This window comes from Symphodus melops, assembly GCF_947650265.1.
Source record: "Symphodus melops genome assembly, chromosome: 17".
In the NCBI taxonomy this organism is placed as follows: Eukaryota; Metazoa; Chordata; class Actinopteri; order Labriformes; family Labridae; genus Symphodus; species Symphodus melops.
In genome coordinates, this window is record NC_136707.1 from 8,090,710 (window position 1) to 8,109,078 (window position 18,369).

General features: G+C 44.1%; 2 protein-coding genes across 2 annotated transcripts in view; both read right to left on the reverse strand.

Annotated features, from left to right (window-relative positions):
- The window catches only part of ppp1r1b (protein phosphatase 1, regulatory (inhibitor) subunit 1B), a 53,154-nt gene extending 49,441 nt beyond the window's left edge, over positions 1–3,713 (reverse strand). The window contains exons 1-2 of the mRNA XM_079366211.1: positions 3,623–3,713; positions 388–500 (exon numbers count right to left, since the gene is read on the reverse strand). Coding sequence (XP_079222337.1) covers positions 388–486 — 99 coding nt within the window. The 5' untranslated portion in view covers positions 487–500; positions 3,623–3,713. The remainder of the gene's footprint in view (positions 1–387; positions 501–3,622) is intronic.
- Positions 2,414–17,193, reverse strand: cdk12 (cyclin dependent kinase 12). Its single transcript, XM_079366194.1, has 14 exons — positions 15,169–17,193; positions 13,460–14,137; positions 12,967–13,146; positions 12,494–12,633; positions 12,229–12,399; positions 11,186–11,375; positions 9,461–9,517; positions 8,713–8,814; positions 7,149–7,226; positions 6,938–7,054; positions 6,717–6,848; positions 6,286–6,509; positions 5,755–6,171; positions 2,414–4,168 (listed from the first exon to the last, which is right to left on the reverse strand). The coding sequence occupies exons 1-14, from the start codon at positions 16,341–16,343 to the stop codon at positions 3,753–3,755; spliced, it is 4,077 nt and encodes a 1,358-aa protein (XP_079222320.1). The 5' UTR covers positions 16,344–17,193; the 3' UTR covers positions 2,414–3,752.
- Positions 17,194–18,369: the final 1,176 nt, after the last annotated feature.

Consider the following 18,369-nt stretch of genomic DNA (forward strand, 5'->3'; position numbering starts at 1 on the left):
ACTGCACATGGAAAAACCAGAGAGAGAGAGATTACCATGTTTTAGGAGTCAGCTAAGAAACTTTTATTGGCGCAGACCTTGAAATGTAATTTAGAATTTATTACAGTAACAAGCAAAAGGCATAAAAAATATTTTATAGAGTGCTACAGCTGCAGAATTCATAGTTACGTTTTGTCTGGAGAAGTGCCAATCAGTCACCTCTCAGGACTGTTCATCTTTTGCATGTAAGCATGCGTTTGAGTTAATAAATCTCACTCTGAAAAGAAACTCAAGTTCCAAGGGAGGACAAAGGTGTGCATAATGTGAAGATATCCTTCAGTGCTTGATTGACTGAAAAGTGCGATGTAAAGAGGAAAAAAAAAAAAAAAAAAAAAAAAAAGGACTTACTGTTTCCCTCCAGAGCCAGACATTGTTTTCTCTCCTCTCTCGCCCATCAGTTCCAGTCTTCTTCGGCTCACTTCGCTCTCCTCTTTTCTTTCCTTGCATCCTGAGCCAGTTTGCTGCCAAATTAAAACATTGCACCAGTTAAGACAGACTTGATTTGCCAGATTTTTTGAAGTGCTTAGTTAGTGCTTACTTGAGATAGTTGTGGCAATCTTTAAAAAAAAAATGACAATAAACTTTGTGGAAAAGAAAGTTTCATCTGTAAAATCAGAAAGGTCACTGCCCACTTCCACTTCTACAACTAAAACTTTCTGCAACAGAGAAAAAAAAAAGAAGAATGATTGACTACCTGTAATTGTGCCGGGTAAAATAAAAATACTTCCTTTTCCCAAAACTAGCTTTTGGTTGTGCAGCAAAAGAATACACACCCCTTATTGCTCTTTGTAATCAGATGGGATCCATACAGATGTGTATTATTACGTGAATTTCACACTGTGGAAAAGGTGTGGTGACCCCTCATGAGATTATTCAAAGGCATGTTGGAGATCCAAAATGTGTGCTCTAACAATCCGTTTGCACAGTGACTAAGAAAATAAGATGAAGCAATAATGCCAAAATGTAACCGCACAAATCAAATCTGGTCTGAAATGACTAAAAAGGACCGTCAATCACTTCACTATTTGCCTGGAAGTCCACCAAATCACTGCCGCCGACTCTGCAACGACGGCATCCAAAAATGTAGGCTCCATTTTGAGTGCCGCCGTCACCCGTCTCTGCCATGGCGCGTACGTGCTTCAGACTAGCAACATGGCACATTTATGGGCATTCCCCATAAGGTGCCTTTCTGATTGATGGCACAGTCTCGTGCGCCTCCCTCTCCTTCAGTGCTCAGTCCTGATTTATTCGTCTGATCTCTGTGACTTGGCACTGGCATTGCCCACCACTTCTCCTGTGGAAACTCCCTGTGGGCACATTCACTATTATTCGGAGTCCCGATGGGCAGAGGCATCAGACAGAAACATCCACACCCAAGTACACACACACACACTGTCGCACTGTCTCATCTCACTCACACTGGGCCTGTGCTAGAGGGCAGGTGAGCCTCCCACTGCCTCCACTCTGAAAGGATCTCTCACCCAGAGGGCTCAGCTGCTTGGTGGGCCAGAGGGGTAAGCGGCTGTGTAAGCCTGCCAAGTGAGGGACTGGTCTGGGTGTGCATGAGGCCAATCCTAGCTCTCTCTCTCTCTCACTCTCACACACACACACACACTCACTCACACACACACACGTGTACTCATGAAGCCAATCTGTAGGACGCTTTGCTGCTTCTGCCTTTGCCAATCTGCAGTTTATGATCCTTGTCTTCCTGTCAGGATCCTCATGAAGAGATCAACCCAAAGTGGTGAAGGGATCGACACATTTAAAAGATTGATGCATGAGAAGCACCTCTGACTGGTTCAAACGTACGTCACGTGTGGAAGTGCACAGGAACAACTCATAGAACTTACTGATTCTCAGTGGAGATGAAAACTTCCTTTAACGTCCTCACTTTTGTTTTATATGGTAACAATATGACAGCAGACCGATTACATGTATGTTAACAGAAAAGGAGGATATACAGTAGATAGCCTTTAACATTCTTAAATTGCAGTAAATAAGAGTGAATGTGGATACAGTGTGGAAATAAACACCCCACAATGTCTTACCTTATTAGAGCTGTCCTTGTTTAAGTGATTGTGCATGTTGTGTAAATTAAAGAGATGTTATTTTTTTTATTGAGATTGTTGCTTGCTTTGAATTTCGGTCTTCCATCATTTTTCTTTTGCTTGGTGTGTTCTGTAAAGAGTAGCCTGCAGAATTTAACTAACATGGGATTCAGGATAAGAAGGGTGAGGAACAGTGGAACTCAGCTGATGCGGCAGTTTTTTTTCAACACGAGGACCTCCTGTAGTTGGAGCTGTAGTGAAAGTCAAAGCCTACAATACAATGTACTGCACACTTCAAGAAACCGCGTTGAAGAGTCATTCCAACTGGTCGCATAACTTCCTTTAATAAACCGAACCAAGAAAACACATATTACAAAATACTCTTGTTTCTTTTTTACAGACAAGTGAAGCTATTTTCTTCTCATTTCCTTTTCCAAAGCAAAATAAAAAAATAAAAATAAAAAAAAAGAGTGGAAACTAAGAAATGGACCATTGTTTTTAAACCTTCAATCTTTTTCTTTACTCAGAAAAAAGAAACAGCAGAAAAGAAAAGAAAAAAAAAAAAAAAAAGCTTCTGCTGCAGAAGTTGACAGGGAGGCGACGACATATCGGACAAGGCTTTCAGAGCTTACAAGGAAAAAGCTGAAAATGGTTTGTTTGTGTATATAGAGCATGTTTGTAGCGGCTTTCTTCTATAGCAGAGTAGTGTGTGTATTTTAGCGTAGTCCATTACAACATTGTGGTTTACTCCATGATGGAGTCAGGAAAAAAGGAGCACTACAGGCTGAAGCTAGTTGCGGAGATGAGGTTTGCTGAAGGATTCCTTTTTGATCAAAAACACTTTGCAGTTCAGTCGAGTTAATGACGGGGCCTTTTGATGAAACTAAAGAAACACTCCTGTAGACAATACACTGATGTGGGTGCCATTCAAAGCAGACACTTAAGCCACTTTTCACCACCAAGGCCGAGTTCATTCAGGGGTTGTTGGGGTCACGAAGGAGGCACAAGGCTGAAAATAGGGGCATGAGTCAGCAGGTTTAAGAGAAACCCCCCCTTTGAGTATCATCAAATGTGCCCATAAAGAACATTTTAGCTTTAACAAAAAAAAACTTTCAGACTGTCACAGACGACACTCTGCGAGGGCGTGGAGGAAAGATTCTGTACTCTCCTAAACACCGACGACTTTATCAGAAGAGGGCACTACAGTGGACTTCACAATCATCAAGGGGGGGGGGGGGGGGGGGGGGAGATATTCAAGGCCAATTTCTTGGATGAGTGTCAGCGGTAAAGCACTCAGCTTGTAAGATCAACTTCATTGAAGTCAGGAACTTAAGTGGAGATTAAGGAGTCAGGACTGAGGCGGTGACTGTACTTAATAGGACTCTTAAAGAACAGATCAACCAAAAGTCCAAAGAAACCGCCCAGTCGGACACAAGCTTGTACAGTGGGCAGTGATGTTCATGTCTTGGAAAGGCCTTTAATCTCTTTCTTACAAACATTCATTTTTAAGATCTATGATCAACTTTAGCTACCTGCTCATGGTCCAGTGAGTCATAACCTGTGGGTGATACCTCTGCGTTCTTCTTCTGCATCTCCACTCAGGCCAGGTCTGCTGCAGCCACCTACACAAAACCAGCTCCGTCACATCCAAGTGATAGAGGGTCAATGTGCAGCGCCATGAGAAAAGCGAAGGTCCTGGTCCTTGGGGAACTGGGCTAAAGCGATAGGGGAAGCAGTCTCCGGCCCTGGTGGGGCCTCAGTTGCAGCAGAAGATTTAGGCGGCGAGTCTGCGACCCAAGGCGGAGGAGGCTGTCCCCGAGCTGGAGCTTCCGCGCCGGGAGAGGGGTCCTTGCTGCGCTGAGAGACCTCCGCGTCGGAGTCGTGTTGAGAGATGAGCTGCAGCAAGGCAGCTGCTACAGCAGGGCTGATGTCCTGGCTGGGTTGAGTTTCAGACCCAGTCTGCTCCGCATTTCCGGCCGGGGCAGCTGACGGAGGCGGCCCGGGTGGTGAGGGCGGACGCTGCTCACCAGATAGAGGCACCAGGTTCGCACCCAACTGTTTCCTTTTTGACGTAACATCTGAAGGGGAGAAACGGGACAGAGGGCAAAACGTCAACAAGGAAGAAATGTTAACAGATGATACGTCACAGAAACAATGAGCTTAAAACTGATTTGCCATATTCTACATCTAATACGCAAGAACAGAGAATAAACGGTAACTTCAAATGACCTGGCATGGAGACAGCAATGACAGGCCTACCTTCACCACAAGAGGGTGGCAGAGTACTCGAAAGAGAATTGTGTTTCAGTACAACTAAAGGGGCATTACTGAGTTTTATTTTAAACGAAGTCAACTTAATGTGGTCATTGCATCCATGGAACAGGAAAATCTAAGTCTGACGTTCTAATAAAATTATCTTTTAAAAAGCTTTTAACGACGCACTTCAGTCAGGCAATGTTAAACTATGATGAAAACAGAGAGGCTTTATTTTAAAGTGACTGGTCATCACTGTTCGGCTTTATTCATCACAGCATAAGCTCTTTTGTTTTTGACTGTGTGCAAGACAAATGATATCGTAGTATTACTGTATGCAAAACAGGTTCCGCTGAAACTAAGTGAGGAAACATTAGGAGGAGCGTGTTCAGCGACTCGTGCAGAAGTCTGTAAATGTTAGAAAGGTCAGGTTGAGTCTGCTACACCAGGACAGTCTGTTTTTTTTTTCTGTCTACAGCAGTGCGAGGGAAAACCGAGGCTGTAAGAGTTTCAGACGCCTGACAGAAGAAATAAGAAAACATGACTGTTACCATTCCAGTGTCAGCAGAAAAGTCAACAGTTTTATTCAGCTTGCTAATCACATCTTTGAACTAATATCTGTGTCAGAGTTAACAGTTAAAAAGCAAAAAAGGAAAAAAACGTGTGACAAAACAAAGTTAAAAGAAACACATGCAGGTGAGGTCTAAAGATTCAATACATTTATTTTCACTTGATAATTTATTAGACTTTCTTCATAAAAATGCTGACATTACAGACTGTTTAAAGCAACACTGCTTCCTGTGAAGAGTCCTTGACACCGGCTTTATGATGAAAATAAAGATGGAAAAAAAAAAACATGTGTGGAGATGGAACAAATATAGAAACAAAGACTCTGAGACAGGAGGGAGGAAGTAAGGAAGGAAGGAGGGAGAAACGTGGAAGGGAACATTACAGTGTGAACCTTTTTTTTTTCTCTCTACTCCAAATGAAGAACACCTCCCCTTCTTCTGGTTCATCAAGTACACAGTGAAAGATGTCCGTGTGCACCAAACCTTTGCCCGATTACAAGGGCCACAAATACTTGACATTCTGCATTCAGGTTTTTTTGTTGTGCATTCTTCAAAATGTGAGGTGGTAATAAGGGTGTAAGTGGCAAAACAATGACGGTTTATGGAATGTCAGGGACAAGGGAAAGGGCTGAGGATGCATGATACAGTCTAATAGCCAAATTAACTGTTAATTGATACTTTTGGAGATATTGCAAAATTTATTTCGAGTACCCAACTCGGTCAGCTTCTGTTTGTTCTCTGCCCTGCACACTGCAACCTTTTAGCCCCCCCTGTTACTTCCATCAAAACCTGTTCCTGTTTTTTTTTCTCCCCCACCTACTATAGACTAAACCCAGACTTGCCCTTGCGATCAGTGGTGGAGGCGGATGAATCGTGTGAAAGTGCCTCCTCTGATTGGACGCCATTGCTCTCATCGCTTTGCTCCTCGGTTTGTGGCTTAATGATGTGACCTAAAATTAGAGCCAATAGGTTGGCCTGGTCTTCCTGGCTCAGTGGAGGGTCCGCGGGTGTCGGTGAGAGTTCTTGGGGTTCGGGGGGTGGTTCTGGGGGCTGGGATCTGGCGGCAGCCTGGTCCTCTGGAGCCCCCTGCTGGTCAGAAGTCTCACTCAGGGCTGACAGAGACTGGCTGAGGGTCTCCTGGTTGGAGAGGTTGAGGAGCTGGGCCACTTGAGGAAGGCTAAGGTCTGTCTGTCCCTGGAGGAGGTTCACCAGCACCGCCAGCTCTGTCTGGTTCAACTGTTCTGCAGCAACACCGAGACCTGAACACACACATTTATGTTCACACCCAACAGTGAAACGTCTCAAACATTTCATTTGTTCAAACGACTTTCTGCTCATGCCGGGGGGGGGGGGGGGGGGGGGGGGGGCATTACCTGACAGCTCACGCTCGATGTTTGCTGTTGTGGGGGGCTTTCCTTGTGGAGGGGGCGGGGCTCCAGCTGGGCTGCTGTGGGCCCGGCTGTTCTCTCCACTGGAGGTTCCAGTCACATCCTTACGGGGCACTTTGGGCACAGGCACATCACCAGGCAGGGCGCTCTGACGAGCTCGCCGCCTCTTCTTACTCCACAGCTCGTGGCAGTCTTGGTGGTGAGGAAGACTGGGAAAAAAATTTATTTGAATAAAAATGTCTAGCAGAACCACGATGTTTCCAAAACGGCAATCCTTCAAATAGAACGAACAATGTAAAGCATAAGAGAGAAAGTAATTAGAAGCTTTCAAAGAGTTCATATTTAACAACTTATCTTAAAACGAGACATAAAAAAACATTTATCTCGTAAAGGTAAAAGCAGTAGGCAGTACTTACTCAGGGGGCGGCATCCTGCTGGGCTCAATATCACACAGGAAGTCACAGCCGAGGGCCTGCTCTGATGTGCAGCGCCGTGCAGGGTCCAGGGTCAACATTTGGTCGAGCAAGTCCAGGGCAGTCGTCGGTAAACTGCACAGAGGAGGAGATGTGACTCAGCAGTTGACACGGGGGAACTTTCTAAATCACAGCGATTGTAACATGCAAAAAGGTCTGCGTACACTGCAAACTCCTCCCTCAGGCGCCTCCTGTACTGCTTCTTGGGCTTCATGGTGTTGAAGAGGGGAAGTTTGATGACGTCGGGCCAGACCGCAGGGCAGGGACTCCCGCACAGACGACTGAGAGGAGAGACAAGGAAGGAGGTCAGTGATGAAGAAACGGAGAGCTGGAGGTGTGAAGGAAGTTTTTTTCGTCGAGGACAGGAGAGACTACCTGATGAGTTCCAGCTGCAGAAGCTCCTGATTGGCCTGGAAGATGGGCCTCTTGGTAAAAAGCTCTCCAAGAATACAACTGAGCAAAGAAGGACAAAGAGAGAGATTAGAGAAGCTGAAAAGAAGATCTTCGTTTACACCAATTAAATAAAAAAAATAGAATGAAATTGTGAAAGACCAGAATCTGTCAGCGACCAATCAATGCTGCTCGATGTGAAAAGGAAAAATTCATTTCTGAAATTAGCGCCAAAGGATTATTAATCGTACATCATGACAAACAATCAGACGAACAAAAGAGCACTTTGTGTTCGATGAGAGCTCAAACAGATGAACATGGAGCATTACGCATCGATGCTACTCCTCATTAACTAAACTCATTGAGACTCTTTCTGGCACTTAATGACATCTATAACGTTGAGAATTATTGCTGACTATGTGCAGGGCAACAACTGTGCATTTCTCTGACTGGAGTATTTCATCCATATCTGGTCTTTTCTTGTTTTTGTGTTTGTCGGCCTGCAGAACTGCTCGCACTTAAGCGTCCTCTCTGTAATACGCACTTCTGTCTGACACATCTGAATGACTGTTGTTATTATTCAAATGAAGTCCAGTAATATGGAACTATGTTCTGAAGAGTTTCATCAGCGATTCCATCGTAACGATCGGGGAGCCTCGATGTGAATGACGAAGGAAAAACTGGAGGCAGAGCAGAGGAACAACAGCGGCAACCAGCTGCACAGAACTATGAGGGCAACATTTCAACGTTTTTACTCTGACACGGCATCTAAAGCTTTGAATTAAGGGAGGAAAGTAAGAGCAGAGGGAACATCTTTCTCTACTCTGTCAGGTGCCGAGCAAACAGACTGGACCGGAAAGTCTTAACGCCAGGACAACACAACGGGTGCAGATCATGCACTGGTTTCTCTCTGATCGTCGGCTGACATTGATAAGATATATATATATATATATATATATATTTATTTATTTATTTTTATTATTATTTTTTTTTTAAACGGTTTCCAAATATGCAGTGACAAATAATGTAACAATAATACGACTAAGTGTGAGAAGCTGTGTGTGTGGAGAGATATAACCCATGAAGAGGATGTTATGGAGAGTGGAGGATGTTCTCTGTATAAGTCAGGAACATGAGCTCTCTTTGATGGAATGTGGGTTAAAAAAAAATAAATAAAAAAAAAAAAAAAAAAAAAAAAAAAGATGTAAAATGCTCAAAGGGTCTTCCGGTTAGAGCCTGAAGGAAACGGTGCAGACAGTCACCTGCACACCTCCCTAAACGCTCTATTCATCGACGACAGGAAGAAAAAAGCAACATGACATCGAGTGATCCTGTACTCAACCCTGAGAACTGCATTGTGGGAAGAGAGTGATTTGTGTGTGATTCCCGCAATCCCCACTCTGAACATCAGGCTTTGTCTGGTAGGTTGAATGACTTGATGAATTATTCTTTACACAAGACTGTTCAGAAAGTGCAGGAATATCACAGCTTTACAAAAAGAATACAGTGAAGTGTGAATGAACACACAGATGTATGATGTCATACTCACCCACAGCTCCACACATCAATGGCTGGAGAGTATCTCTCCTCTCCCAGCAGGAGTTCAGGCGGGCGGTACCATAGTGTGATTACTTTGTTAGTGTACGGCCGACTACGAACGAGGACAGAGAGAAAAGGCTTAGACTCTTTTTACATGTTCGGAGTGTACACACTACTATCGTTATTCGGCTAGCAATTAGCACACATTTAGAATTAGTAACTGCAAGCACTTTGAAACTGAACAGTCATATTACTATTAACAATACAAGGCTTCAGCAACAATCAACTCACTTGTCTCATGGACGCAAACATCAATAAAAAGTCCGTAAGAAAACATACATCGCTTCTATCGAACTCCAAAACTTGTCTGGGCATGTCTCTCTCACAGCGTTAATCAGTGGATGCGCTAAGAGCATGCTGCTTTCAGGGGGCTCGAACAATAGGGGATACATTCAGGTGCGCTCAGAAATGAGAGACACTGAACTAAACACTAACTGGGACAGGCCGTTTTTACACGGAGCATCTTAACACACATCACTGTTTTTACTATCTGGGCTCTTAGAAGTAAAGACAATGTGACGCACACTGCCACCTAGTGGAGGAACACTGGAACTAAATCCTCATGTGGTCGGGTTTGAATAATGCTGCGTTCATCTTAAACATGTTCTCAGGCTCATGTTTGAATAAGTTATCCGATGGCTCCTGGTAAGTTACAACAGTTAAGAGGTAAATAAGTACATGAAAGCCTCTCAGCTTACCTTTCCTCTGAATTGTAAAGACGAGCCAAGCCAAAGTCTGCCAGTTTGATCTGACCTCTGTAACAAAAAAAAAAGAAAAAGAAAAATAAGTCCAAGATAAGAAACACCTCTAAGCATGGGAACAGTTACTGTGTTGAATGACGTTTTTGTCATTTGGAGCTTTCACTGAAGCCTCACGTTTATCGTGAATGAGAGCATTCTGTAATGGAGTCTCACGTAGTTTCCCGTCTGAGAGTTTGACTGAGAGAAGGTAAAGTCAAATCAAATCACGTCATGTTTGTACACTTAATGCCAAATTGTACCCAACTGCCATCTTTGACATTTTGCTGTTCTCCTGCAGTGCTGAATGCTTCAATTCAATTAGCACAGGAATAGAGGAGGTTAGATTCTGACATACCTGGAAACATCTGTATTTCTGATCATTATTTGACATGAGTTTAAACACAGGTGCTGATGGTGCTTCAATCACGTGACTTTGTAAAAATCTATTTGTAAAGCACCAACTCATCACAAATGTTATCTCAAGACACTTAACTTACTCTTGTTAAATTATTGACCCAACATAAACCTGTCACGAGCACAGCACTAAGAGTGATTTAGATAGAGAGGCAGACATCTGGAGCAGATCGAGACACATGTTGAACAGACATCTGCATTTCTGTACTAACACAAAGTGGCCCCTTTCCTAGTAAACAAGTAAGCAATAATCTCTGCTGAGGGATGTGACTGGTAAGGAAAACAACATCAGGGAAGTTGAAGATTTTGTTCCGAAAAGTTTGATTTGTTTCACGTTTCTTTGTCTTCAGCAAAAACCTGTCGGGTCAATGACACAAAAACAGTCGCCATTTTGGCATCATCAGTTGGATGCACCATTTCAAGTCAATAAATAGCATCTGCATCTAGCATCGTCTCTCTCATGTAGTCATTCAAATACTTGTACGACATGTGGGAGATAAACGTTCCTGCCTTTCTGCAGAAAGTCTCACAGCTGGATATTAGTGAACTCTAGTCATCTGTCGTCTTTTTAGGGCATTACCCACAATGCAATGAACTTCTGTCACACATGTTGATGCAGTGAAGATGTGAGCTTTCATGTGAAGTTTATTGGAAACTTTCCCTCTGGCTGTGTGCGGCGTGTCCCTTTGACAGCCTTCATCACTCGTGAGTTCTTCACAAAGTCGTCAGAAGTGCTGTGATTTGAAAAGTTTCCCTCTTGGTTCCATCATCGCAGCAGGTCACCCTCGTGTGACAGAGCTTGTTATTCAAGATTTGGTGAAGCTTAAGAGCGTGCAGAATAACATTGGACATAACCAGTCCGACTAAACCGTTCAAACTGTGACTTTAGAAGCTTTATATTTAGTTACTGTGTTTTACAGACACGTGCCCACTCTCTCTCTCTCTCTCTGATGACCTGTGGAGCGTGTTCACACCAGGCACATCTTCGGCGTGATCAGTAGCGAGCGGGTGCAGACCATACAATAATCTATGGATCTAAGCATTTGTACACAGATGGGGAAAAAAAAGGTACTATGGTGTTTGTTTGGGAAGCACATGGTCAACACCTTCATGGATGATTAGAGTCTCAAGGGTCAATTTTTCATGATGAAATATCTGGAATTCTGAATAAATTTATATGAATCCCGACCCTGATTAGTAAAGCTCAAAGTGTAAATGAACTGGGAACACTACCTGATTTTACTACTTGGTATCCACTCAGTGTCTTACCTGTTGTTGAGCAGTATGTTGGAGCATTTAATGTCTCTGTGAAGGAAGTTGTTCTTATGACAGTAGTCCAGACCCTCCATCAGTTGGCGCATAAAGCTGCGGATGTGCTCATGGGAGAACTGGACCAGACCGGACTCCAGCAGGCCCATCAAGTCGTGGTCCATGTACTCAAACACCAGGTAGAAGGCACCTTAAAACAAATAAAATATACTTTATCAAAATCACAGTCATGCAGCCACGACTCAAACACAACTTGGTGTGTGAGTGTGCGTCTGCTCAGAGGGTCTAAAGTCAGGGCTCGACTGCTGCAGCTCCTGTGCTTTGTGACCACCGCAGAGTCAGACTCCTACACTCACTTCCTCGGTGAGTTCAAACAATAATGACAGACTGCTGAACAGTCGTCACAGGGACTACAGAGATTTCATGTCAAATTTTAAAGGGGACATATGAGAAATCCACTTTGACGGGGTTTGTGAACGTCCATTCGGTTAACCTGAGAGTCAATAGACACATTTGAAATAAATCCATCCAGTCCTTTGTTTGTGAGTCTGCACCAGTCTTACCACATGGGGTAAAATGCTGTTTCAAATGTTCTCAACTTGTGACATCACAAGTTGGACTGTGGTACACTCCCAGCCTACAGCAAAACATTTGCTCCCTAGTAAAGGATTCTGGGAAAACTCAGGAGGCTCACTGCATTTAAAGAGACAGACACCAAAAGGGAGTGTTCTGAGAGAGCTGGTTTATATACAGGAGTCACAAACCTCCTCTGCTGCTTGATTCATGTTATATTATATATTCACTTTCAGATACTCCATAACTTCATTTGAAACCAGCTGCTGTTGGTCTTGAAGGGTAATGTGATATTTTGATTGTAAATAACTTTGGATGAGAAGTTTAGATTGACAACAACTAAATTCCCCCAGAAAATCTTCATCTATCTGTTCCGTATTAAGAACAAGCTAAAAACCAATGAACAGAAGTTTCAGACAGATAGTAATGGAGGTGTAATTTCTCTTTCTGATCATTTCAAACCCTCTTACCTTTGTCCTTTTTAAAGTCCAGGGCGTCCTGTTTGTCAGTGACAATCTCCTTCATGTTAACAACGCTGCGGTGTTTGAGCTGCCGTAAGATCTTGATCTCACGAATAGCTGTGATGGGAAAACCTTCCTTTTCATTGTCCAGACGCACTTTCTTCAGAGCCACGAGCTCTCCTAGGACATGAAAACAAAGAGCCTGTTAAAACCAAAAGTCGGCCTTTGCTCGTTTGAATCACCTGTAAGAAGCACCATGACGGGGGTCACTTACCAGTGTCTTTATCCTTGGCCTTGTACACTTGGCCGTAGGTTCCTTCTCCTATGATGCCAATTATGTCAAACTTATCGACACAACGTTTGCCCCAGTCACTCTGGGTGTGTTTGCGCTCACCATATCGTGGGCAGCAAATCCTGTGAATTATGAAAAACAACAAAACAAACAGATTAGACTAGATGGGATCAAAAAACACTACTTTTCCGCTGATTTTATTTGTAAAGCCTGGGAAAAGAGGCAGAAAACATTATTTAAAAAAATGGAACCAGCAACTTTGTAATGACATTATGTAATGTTACTACCACTGCAATGCAATTTATTTGTTGGAGTCTTATAAGCCCATCAGGGTCGGGCACAGTGTGTGCATGACACGAAAATAAAATTCATTCACTAATTCATTCATTCATTCACTAGTGGGTTTAAAAAAATAAATAAAGACTTGACAATGGAGAATGATTAAGTGAACTGACTTTGGTCGCTTCTTTAGGGCTGTCTGGGGTAGTGGTGGAGCCTGGCGGATGGGGGACTGTGGAGGGGACGCATCTCCTCCGAGCAGAGTGGGGGGTAAAGGTAGATCTATGATTGATGGCCGACTGCGAGCTTCCTTTTCCTTCCTAGGTAGCTTCTGAGTTGGGGTGGACTTCTTTGGACTGAACACGCAAAATATACAAATCATTAATAAAGCATAATAAAATAAATAAATAAAGAGAGTAGCATGTGTTAAGCATGTGATTCATAATGTTCACTCTTTAACTGAGTAACTCCACACAATCAGGCTGGATGGTTAACCTTTAATCAAATTCCTACCAGGGCAGGTCACACCTGTAGCTTCAGGAGGGTGAATTAGAACTATGTACTGTTTGATAACATAACTTGAATTTTCAATGAGGAGAAATACAGCATGCAAGAGATGAACCTGCATTTACTCTGCAGTGTGATGTATACTTCAGGGAAGGATCTCACCTGCCCTGAGTGGTTCCCAGCAGTGCAGGAGGTAAAGGCAGGGGAGGCAGAGTCGACGTCTTGTGGAGCGGCGTCGGCCGGATGGGGCTGCGTGTAGGGAGTGGAGCTGGAGATTTGGCCTGTGATGTGCTTGACTGTATCGGAGGCTGACCGCTTGTTTCTATCTGAGGTTGTATGTGTGGGACCTGTGGAGCTGGAACAGGGGGAGAGGGCTGAGGAGGTGGGGGTGCAGGAGAGGAGGCGGCAGAGGAAGGTAGAAGGGCAGTAGTCTGATCATCACCACTCGGCTCGACCTGGAGTAATGGTGCAGGAGGCGGCAGGGGGGGTTCGTTTACTGACGCCGCCTCCTTTTCTGGTTGTGGAGCGTCGGCTTTGGTGGGCCGTGGCAAAGAAGAGCCGGCCGGTTTACGGGCTGGGGGCAGAGGCGAAGCACCACCACTTGCACGAGCTGCGGCCTCAGCAGCCTGGCGTTCCTTCTTTCTTCGCGTCAACTCGGCTCCTAAGCTGGAGTTAAGTGGCAGGCGAGAAGAGGGAGGGGAGCGGCTGGTTGGCCGACTGCTGTGGGAGCTGCCCCCAACGCCAACAGAGGAAGCGTGTCGCTTGCTTCTGGAACGAGAGGAGGAGCGACGAGAAGAGGAGTAGTGCAGAGGTGAGCGACTTCTAGAGCGCCCTGAGCGTCTAAAAAAAAAAGAGTCAGAAACAAGGGTTCAGACGAGAAACTGGGTACGTAGTACACTAAAACTAAATAAAACCATGGGCTTTTAATTAAGACAGTAGTGAGGTACATTTAACAGAAGTAAAATTATAAACAAGACATCAAACTGCCCCCAAAACCGAGTGACAGACTTGATCCAAAACTATTATTCAGCTCGCAGTAACACTGATGGCTACTTGTCTGGAGCGTGTTATGCACATTTGATTCGACTCCATTTCAGTCACAGATATCGGGGCCCCTGTTTTCCTAAAAAGTATCCGACAAAGACGAGATGAAATACACTTCAAATAACTGAAACATTCTGGAGACATATTCTGACTGCTGCAGGCCCTAATATGTTAAAATAAAAATAAAAATAAATCTGTTGACTGCATGTTAAAATTTGCAATAACAAAGTCTATTTACTCAATGCAAGAAATAAAAATGGAACATGTCCAAGAAAATATAACTAGTGTGTTTTAAAATGAGTCTCCTCACCACCAGATTCTTCCAACTGTTCCCTTTAATCTGTATTTCTTTTTATCTACTGACTGAAACATGATAATAAAATCACAGCCTCCAAATTGAAACCATAAGTTAGTGACATTTTTCAATGCATAGCTGAATGTAAGACTACCTGGCTGTCCCGCCACTTCCACCAGCCATAAATGTTCTCACCCCTCGGCTCTTTTCCATGTCGTGTAGGGAAAAGTTCAACATGGAGAACGTTTACATCCTCCCCTTAAATGTCAACATCTTGAAGCAGGTTCAGCAAGTCTGCCCGTCTTAGAACTGCGGCTGCAGGCTGCTCTTGGTTTTTATAAGTAGAGCTATGCAAACACCACCAAGTATGGCTCGATAAGCAAATTGTTATCAGGCCTCAACATTTATATCAGTCTTCATCATTCTCCATCCCTCCTCTAAACATAGGAGTCAGAGTGTAGGTATAGAGACTTAACTTTTCAGAGCATACTCCTCACTACAGTCTACAAAAACTGATGTTGCACACACTCACCGTGACATGGGACTGGTGCTGGAGGACCTGCGAGTACCATAGGGGCTGATGGATCGTCTCCTCGAGTAAGGGCTGCTGTCTCTCTCATAGCTGGACGACCTGTGTCTGCTGCCATAGGGGCTTTCTGATCTCTGTCTGCTGCGGCGAGAAGTATCCCTGTAGGGACTGGGACTCTGGGCTGCCCTCCTCCTGGAGTAGCTGTCCTCTGCCTGCTGTCCATACCCACTGGCTTGTGGACTCTCGCTGCCAGCCCCTCTCCTGGGACTAGGCGAAAGAGCAGAGCTGGTGGCGGTGCCCTTCCTGCGAGGACTGCCCCTAGTCGAGGACTTGCCTTTGGGGCTTGACTTGTGGCTCTTTGAGGACTTGCGGTGGCTCCCGTCGGCCCGGCTCTTCTGAGAGGAGCTGCGGCTGCCCTCCGCTCGACCTTCTCTGCGCTGCTGTTTGTCTTTGCGAGACTTTCCTGAGCGGCTGCTCTCCTTGCTGCGAGATGAAGACGTGGAGGACGTTGTGCTGCCCACACTGGCTCCAGGCTGAAGCTGGGAGGAGAGCATCAGCTCAGCACGTTTAGAGTCACCATCCGGTTGTACCTGGCGTTTGGATGTGGGGCCCGAGGAGGCAGCCTTCTCCTTGCTCTTTCCTGTACCCCCTTTCTCGCGGTCTTTGCTGCTCTTTTTCTTGTAGCCACGTTCTCCATTTCCAGGGTCTCTAACTTTGTTTGGGTCCTTGGGCTTTTTTCGGGACTGTCTGTGCCCCTTGTTCTCTCTACCGTCAGTTTCTCTGCCGATATCGTCTTTACCATAGTCTGGTGATGGCTCCAGTCGATATCCAACCCCCCTCTCAGGTGGTCTAGAGGACGGTGGGTCCGAGAAAGTGTCCGAGTCGGAGCTGATATCGTCGTACTCCACCAGCGGCTTCACGGTGTTGACACCACCAGGTGGCGCCGTGTCGCCGAGGGTAAAATATTCTCGTCCTGATGTCGCCAAGGATTCCCTATTATGTTTATTTGATTTATGTCGCTTACGTTTAGAAGAGGAAGAGGACATTGAAGATTTTAACTGCACCTTTCCGTCTTTGCTCGCCTTTTCCCCCACAGAGGTATGAGTCTGGTGTGGCACGCCGCTGTTGCTGGATTCTGGCTTCCTCTTGGTCCCATGGTGTCGGTCCGACCCAGGCATCCCTCACGCCAGCGTCGGCGCCTCTGCTGCGACTGGGCCTCGGTGGTCCAGGAAATTCATTAACAAAAAAATCAGTAGCTTTTTTTTTTTCAAAGTGTCAAAAAAAAGCAATAGCGTTACCAAGCAAAAATAAGGCAACAAAAAATAACAAAATGAACCCACTAGGCCGCTCACGTCCAGTCCTCCTCAATGCCAATTCATTCCATTGAGATCGCCAATCTTATCTCATCAAAGAAGAAAAATGCCAAAGTGGTTTCCAGGAGCTGTGAAGTATGTTACTTCGAAATAGTCAGTGAATTAAAAAAAAGATCCAAAACAAAACACCGAGGCATTGTGGTGTCGTCAGCGTCTCAGTTTAGCTAGCACTTCTAGCTAATGCTTGGCTGCTAGCGAGCTGATTCGTGAAAAAGGAAAAAAAAGTCCCTTTTGTAAAAGGTATCCTTGTCCGGTGCCAAGTAAAGTAAAGGTGTTTTTTTATTCCACCAAATTACCGTCTAAGCATTTAGAAACAAGCAAATGCCTTAATTTAAAGACGCTCGTTTCTCGAACAAAATGAAAACTTGACCCGGTTGGTACTGTTTACATATTCCCTTTAATGTTAGTTTTATCCCCTATAAATTCAATATTGATAAGCAATCATAGTATTTTCGTGTGCAGTAGATGTTCCAGTTTATTATCAATGGCTCTGGGAATCAACCAGGCCTATATTTAGGGCGATGCTAGTGGATTTAATATCATCCACAGCCCTATCTGAAGGACACTACAAACGCCATTGTGGCTCCTGTGACTAGCAACTTCAGCGCACAGCGGAATGAACCGGAAACCGGAACACAGTCAATCTTGGATATATCTTAGCAACGCCCTATCAAAACAGAAGTTCCGCCTCCTACCATCAAGCGAGTGCAAACGACGTAAGATGTCAAAAAGATGTTCAGTGGCCTGTGCACTACTAATAAACCTTAACCTTTGTCAAGCGTAGTTAGATTAGTTACTGTAGATTATGTGAAATGTAGCACTATTAACAAATAAGGGCTTCCATGCAAGAAGATCCTGTTTAACAGCCTACGCTCTGACTTGATGATGTCAGGATGCTGTGTTTTCTAATTGCTCTAAATTCTATTTTGATCTACCTGACATTGTAAGAAAACCAATTTGTAAAGCAAATAGCCTAACAGTCAGGTCTCCTAGGCCTTGATGTAACGTTTAAAACAATTAAATTGTAGGTTCTATTAAAAAATGTTGCATTTATATTCATTTAGAAAACAAAACCTACATGAATACACATATTCTTCTTCGCATAACAAAGAAATAGCCTGAAAGTCAAGCTTCTAGTCTATAAATCCCACAGTTGTAAGTGGAGTCATATCTAAGTTCAGGTCCTAAGTGACCTCAGTAACCACTTTTACTCTGATGGCTTTCTGAATATATTACAAGGCAAGCTGCTAAACAAGGTGGGACTACACTTCATCTCACTGAAATGCTGGCCGGAATCTCACTCTAATGACTATTTGGGTGACAACATGAGGAAAAAAACACATCACAAAATGTCAGCTAACCTTCAAGATAATATAGCAATACATTGATGTATATCACACAACACTGTCATGAGATTTAATTAACTTGTTTACATTAACTGCTGTTTCATTTTACCTAAACTGTTGTCATGCGGGCACGCCCATTGTAATTACGCAGTATGACGCGTGCCCACCCTGGATTCTGACTGGACCGACTGTGTAAGTGGGGCATGGCCAACGAGAAACGCGGAAGTGGCGATTCGTACGGTACAAACAAAGTTAAAATGTATGTTTAATAATTATAATAGCAATTGAATAGTGCATAGCATTTTTATGGTTGATGTGTTATAAAAGGGCCAAACCTTGACCTTCTAATATCGTTATCGTAAACAAGACGTCCTGGAGAAAAAAATATATATAGTTTGGCCCTCTATTTATACGATAGGGCCTTTAAGTATAATTATTAAAGCAAGCTACACACGACTTAGAGGCTATTTGTTAAACTTTGGCAT

Coding starts and splice junctions, on each gene's coding strand:
- cdk12 (XM_079366194.1), bottom strand. CDS start 16,343: ATGCCTGGGTCGGACCGACACCATGGGACCAAGAGGAAGCCAGAATCC. Junction 14,138..15,168: donor AGCACCAGTCCCATGTCACG/GTGAGTGTGTGC, acceptor TTTTTTTTTTAG/ACGCTCAGGGCGCTCTAGAA. Junction 9,518..11,185: donor AACATACTGCTCAACAACAG/GTAAGACACTGA, acceptor TTTTTGTTACAG/AGGTCAGATCAAACTGGCAG.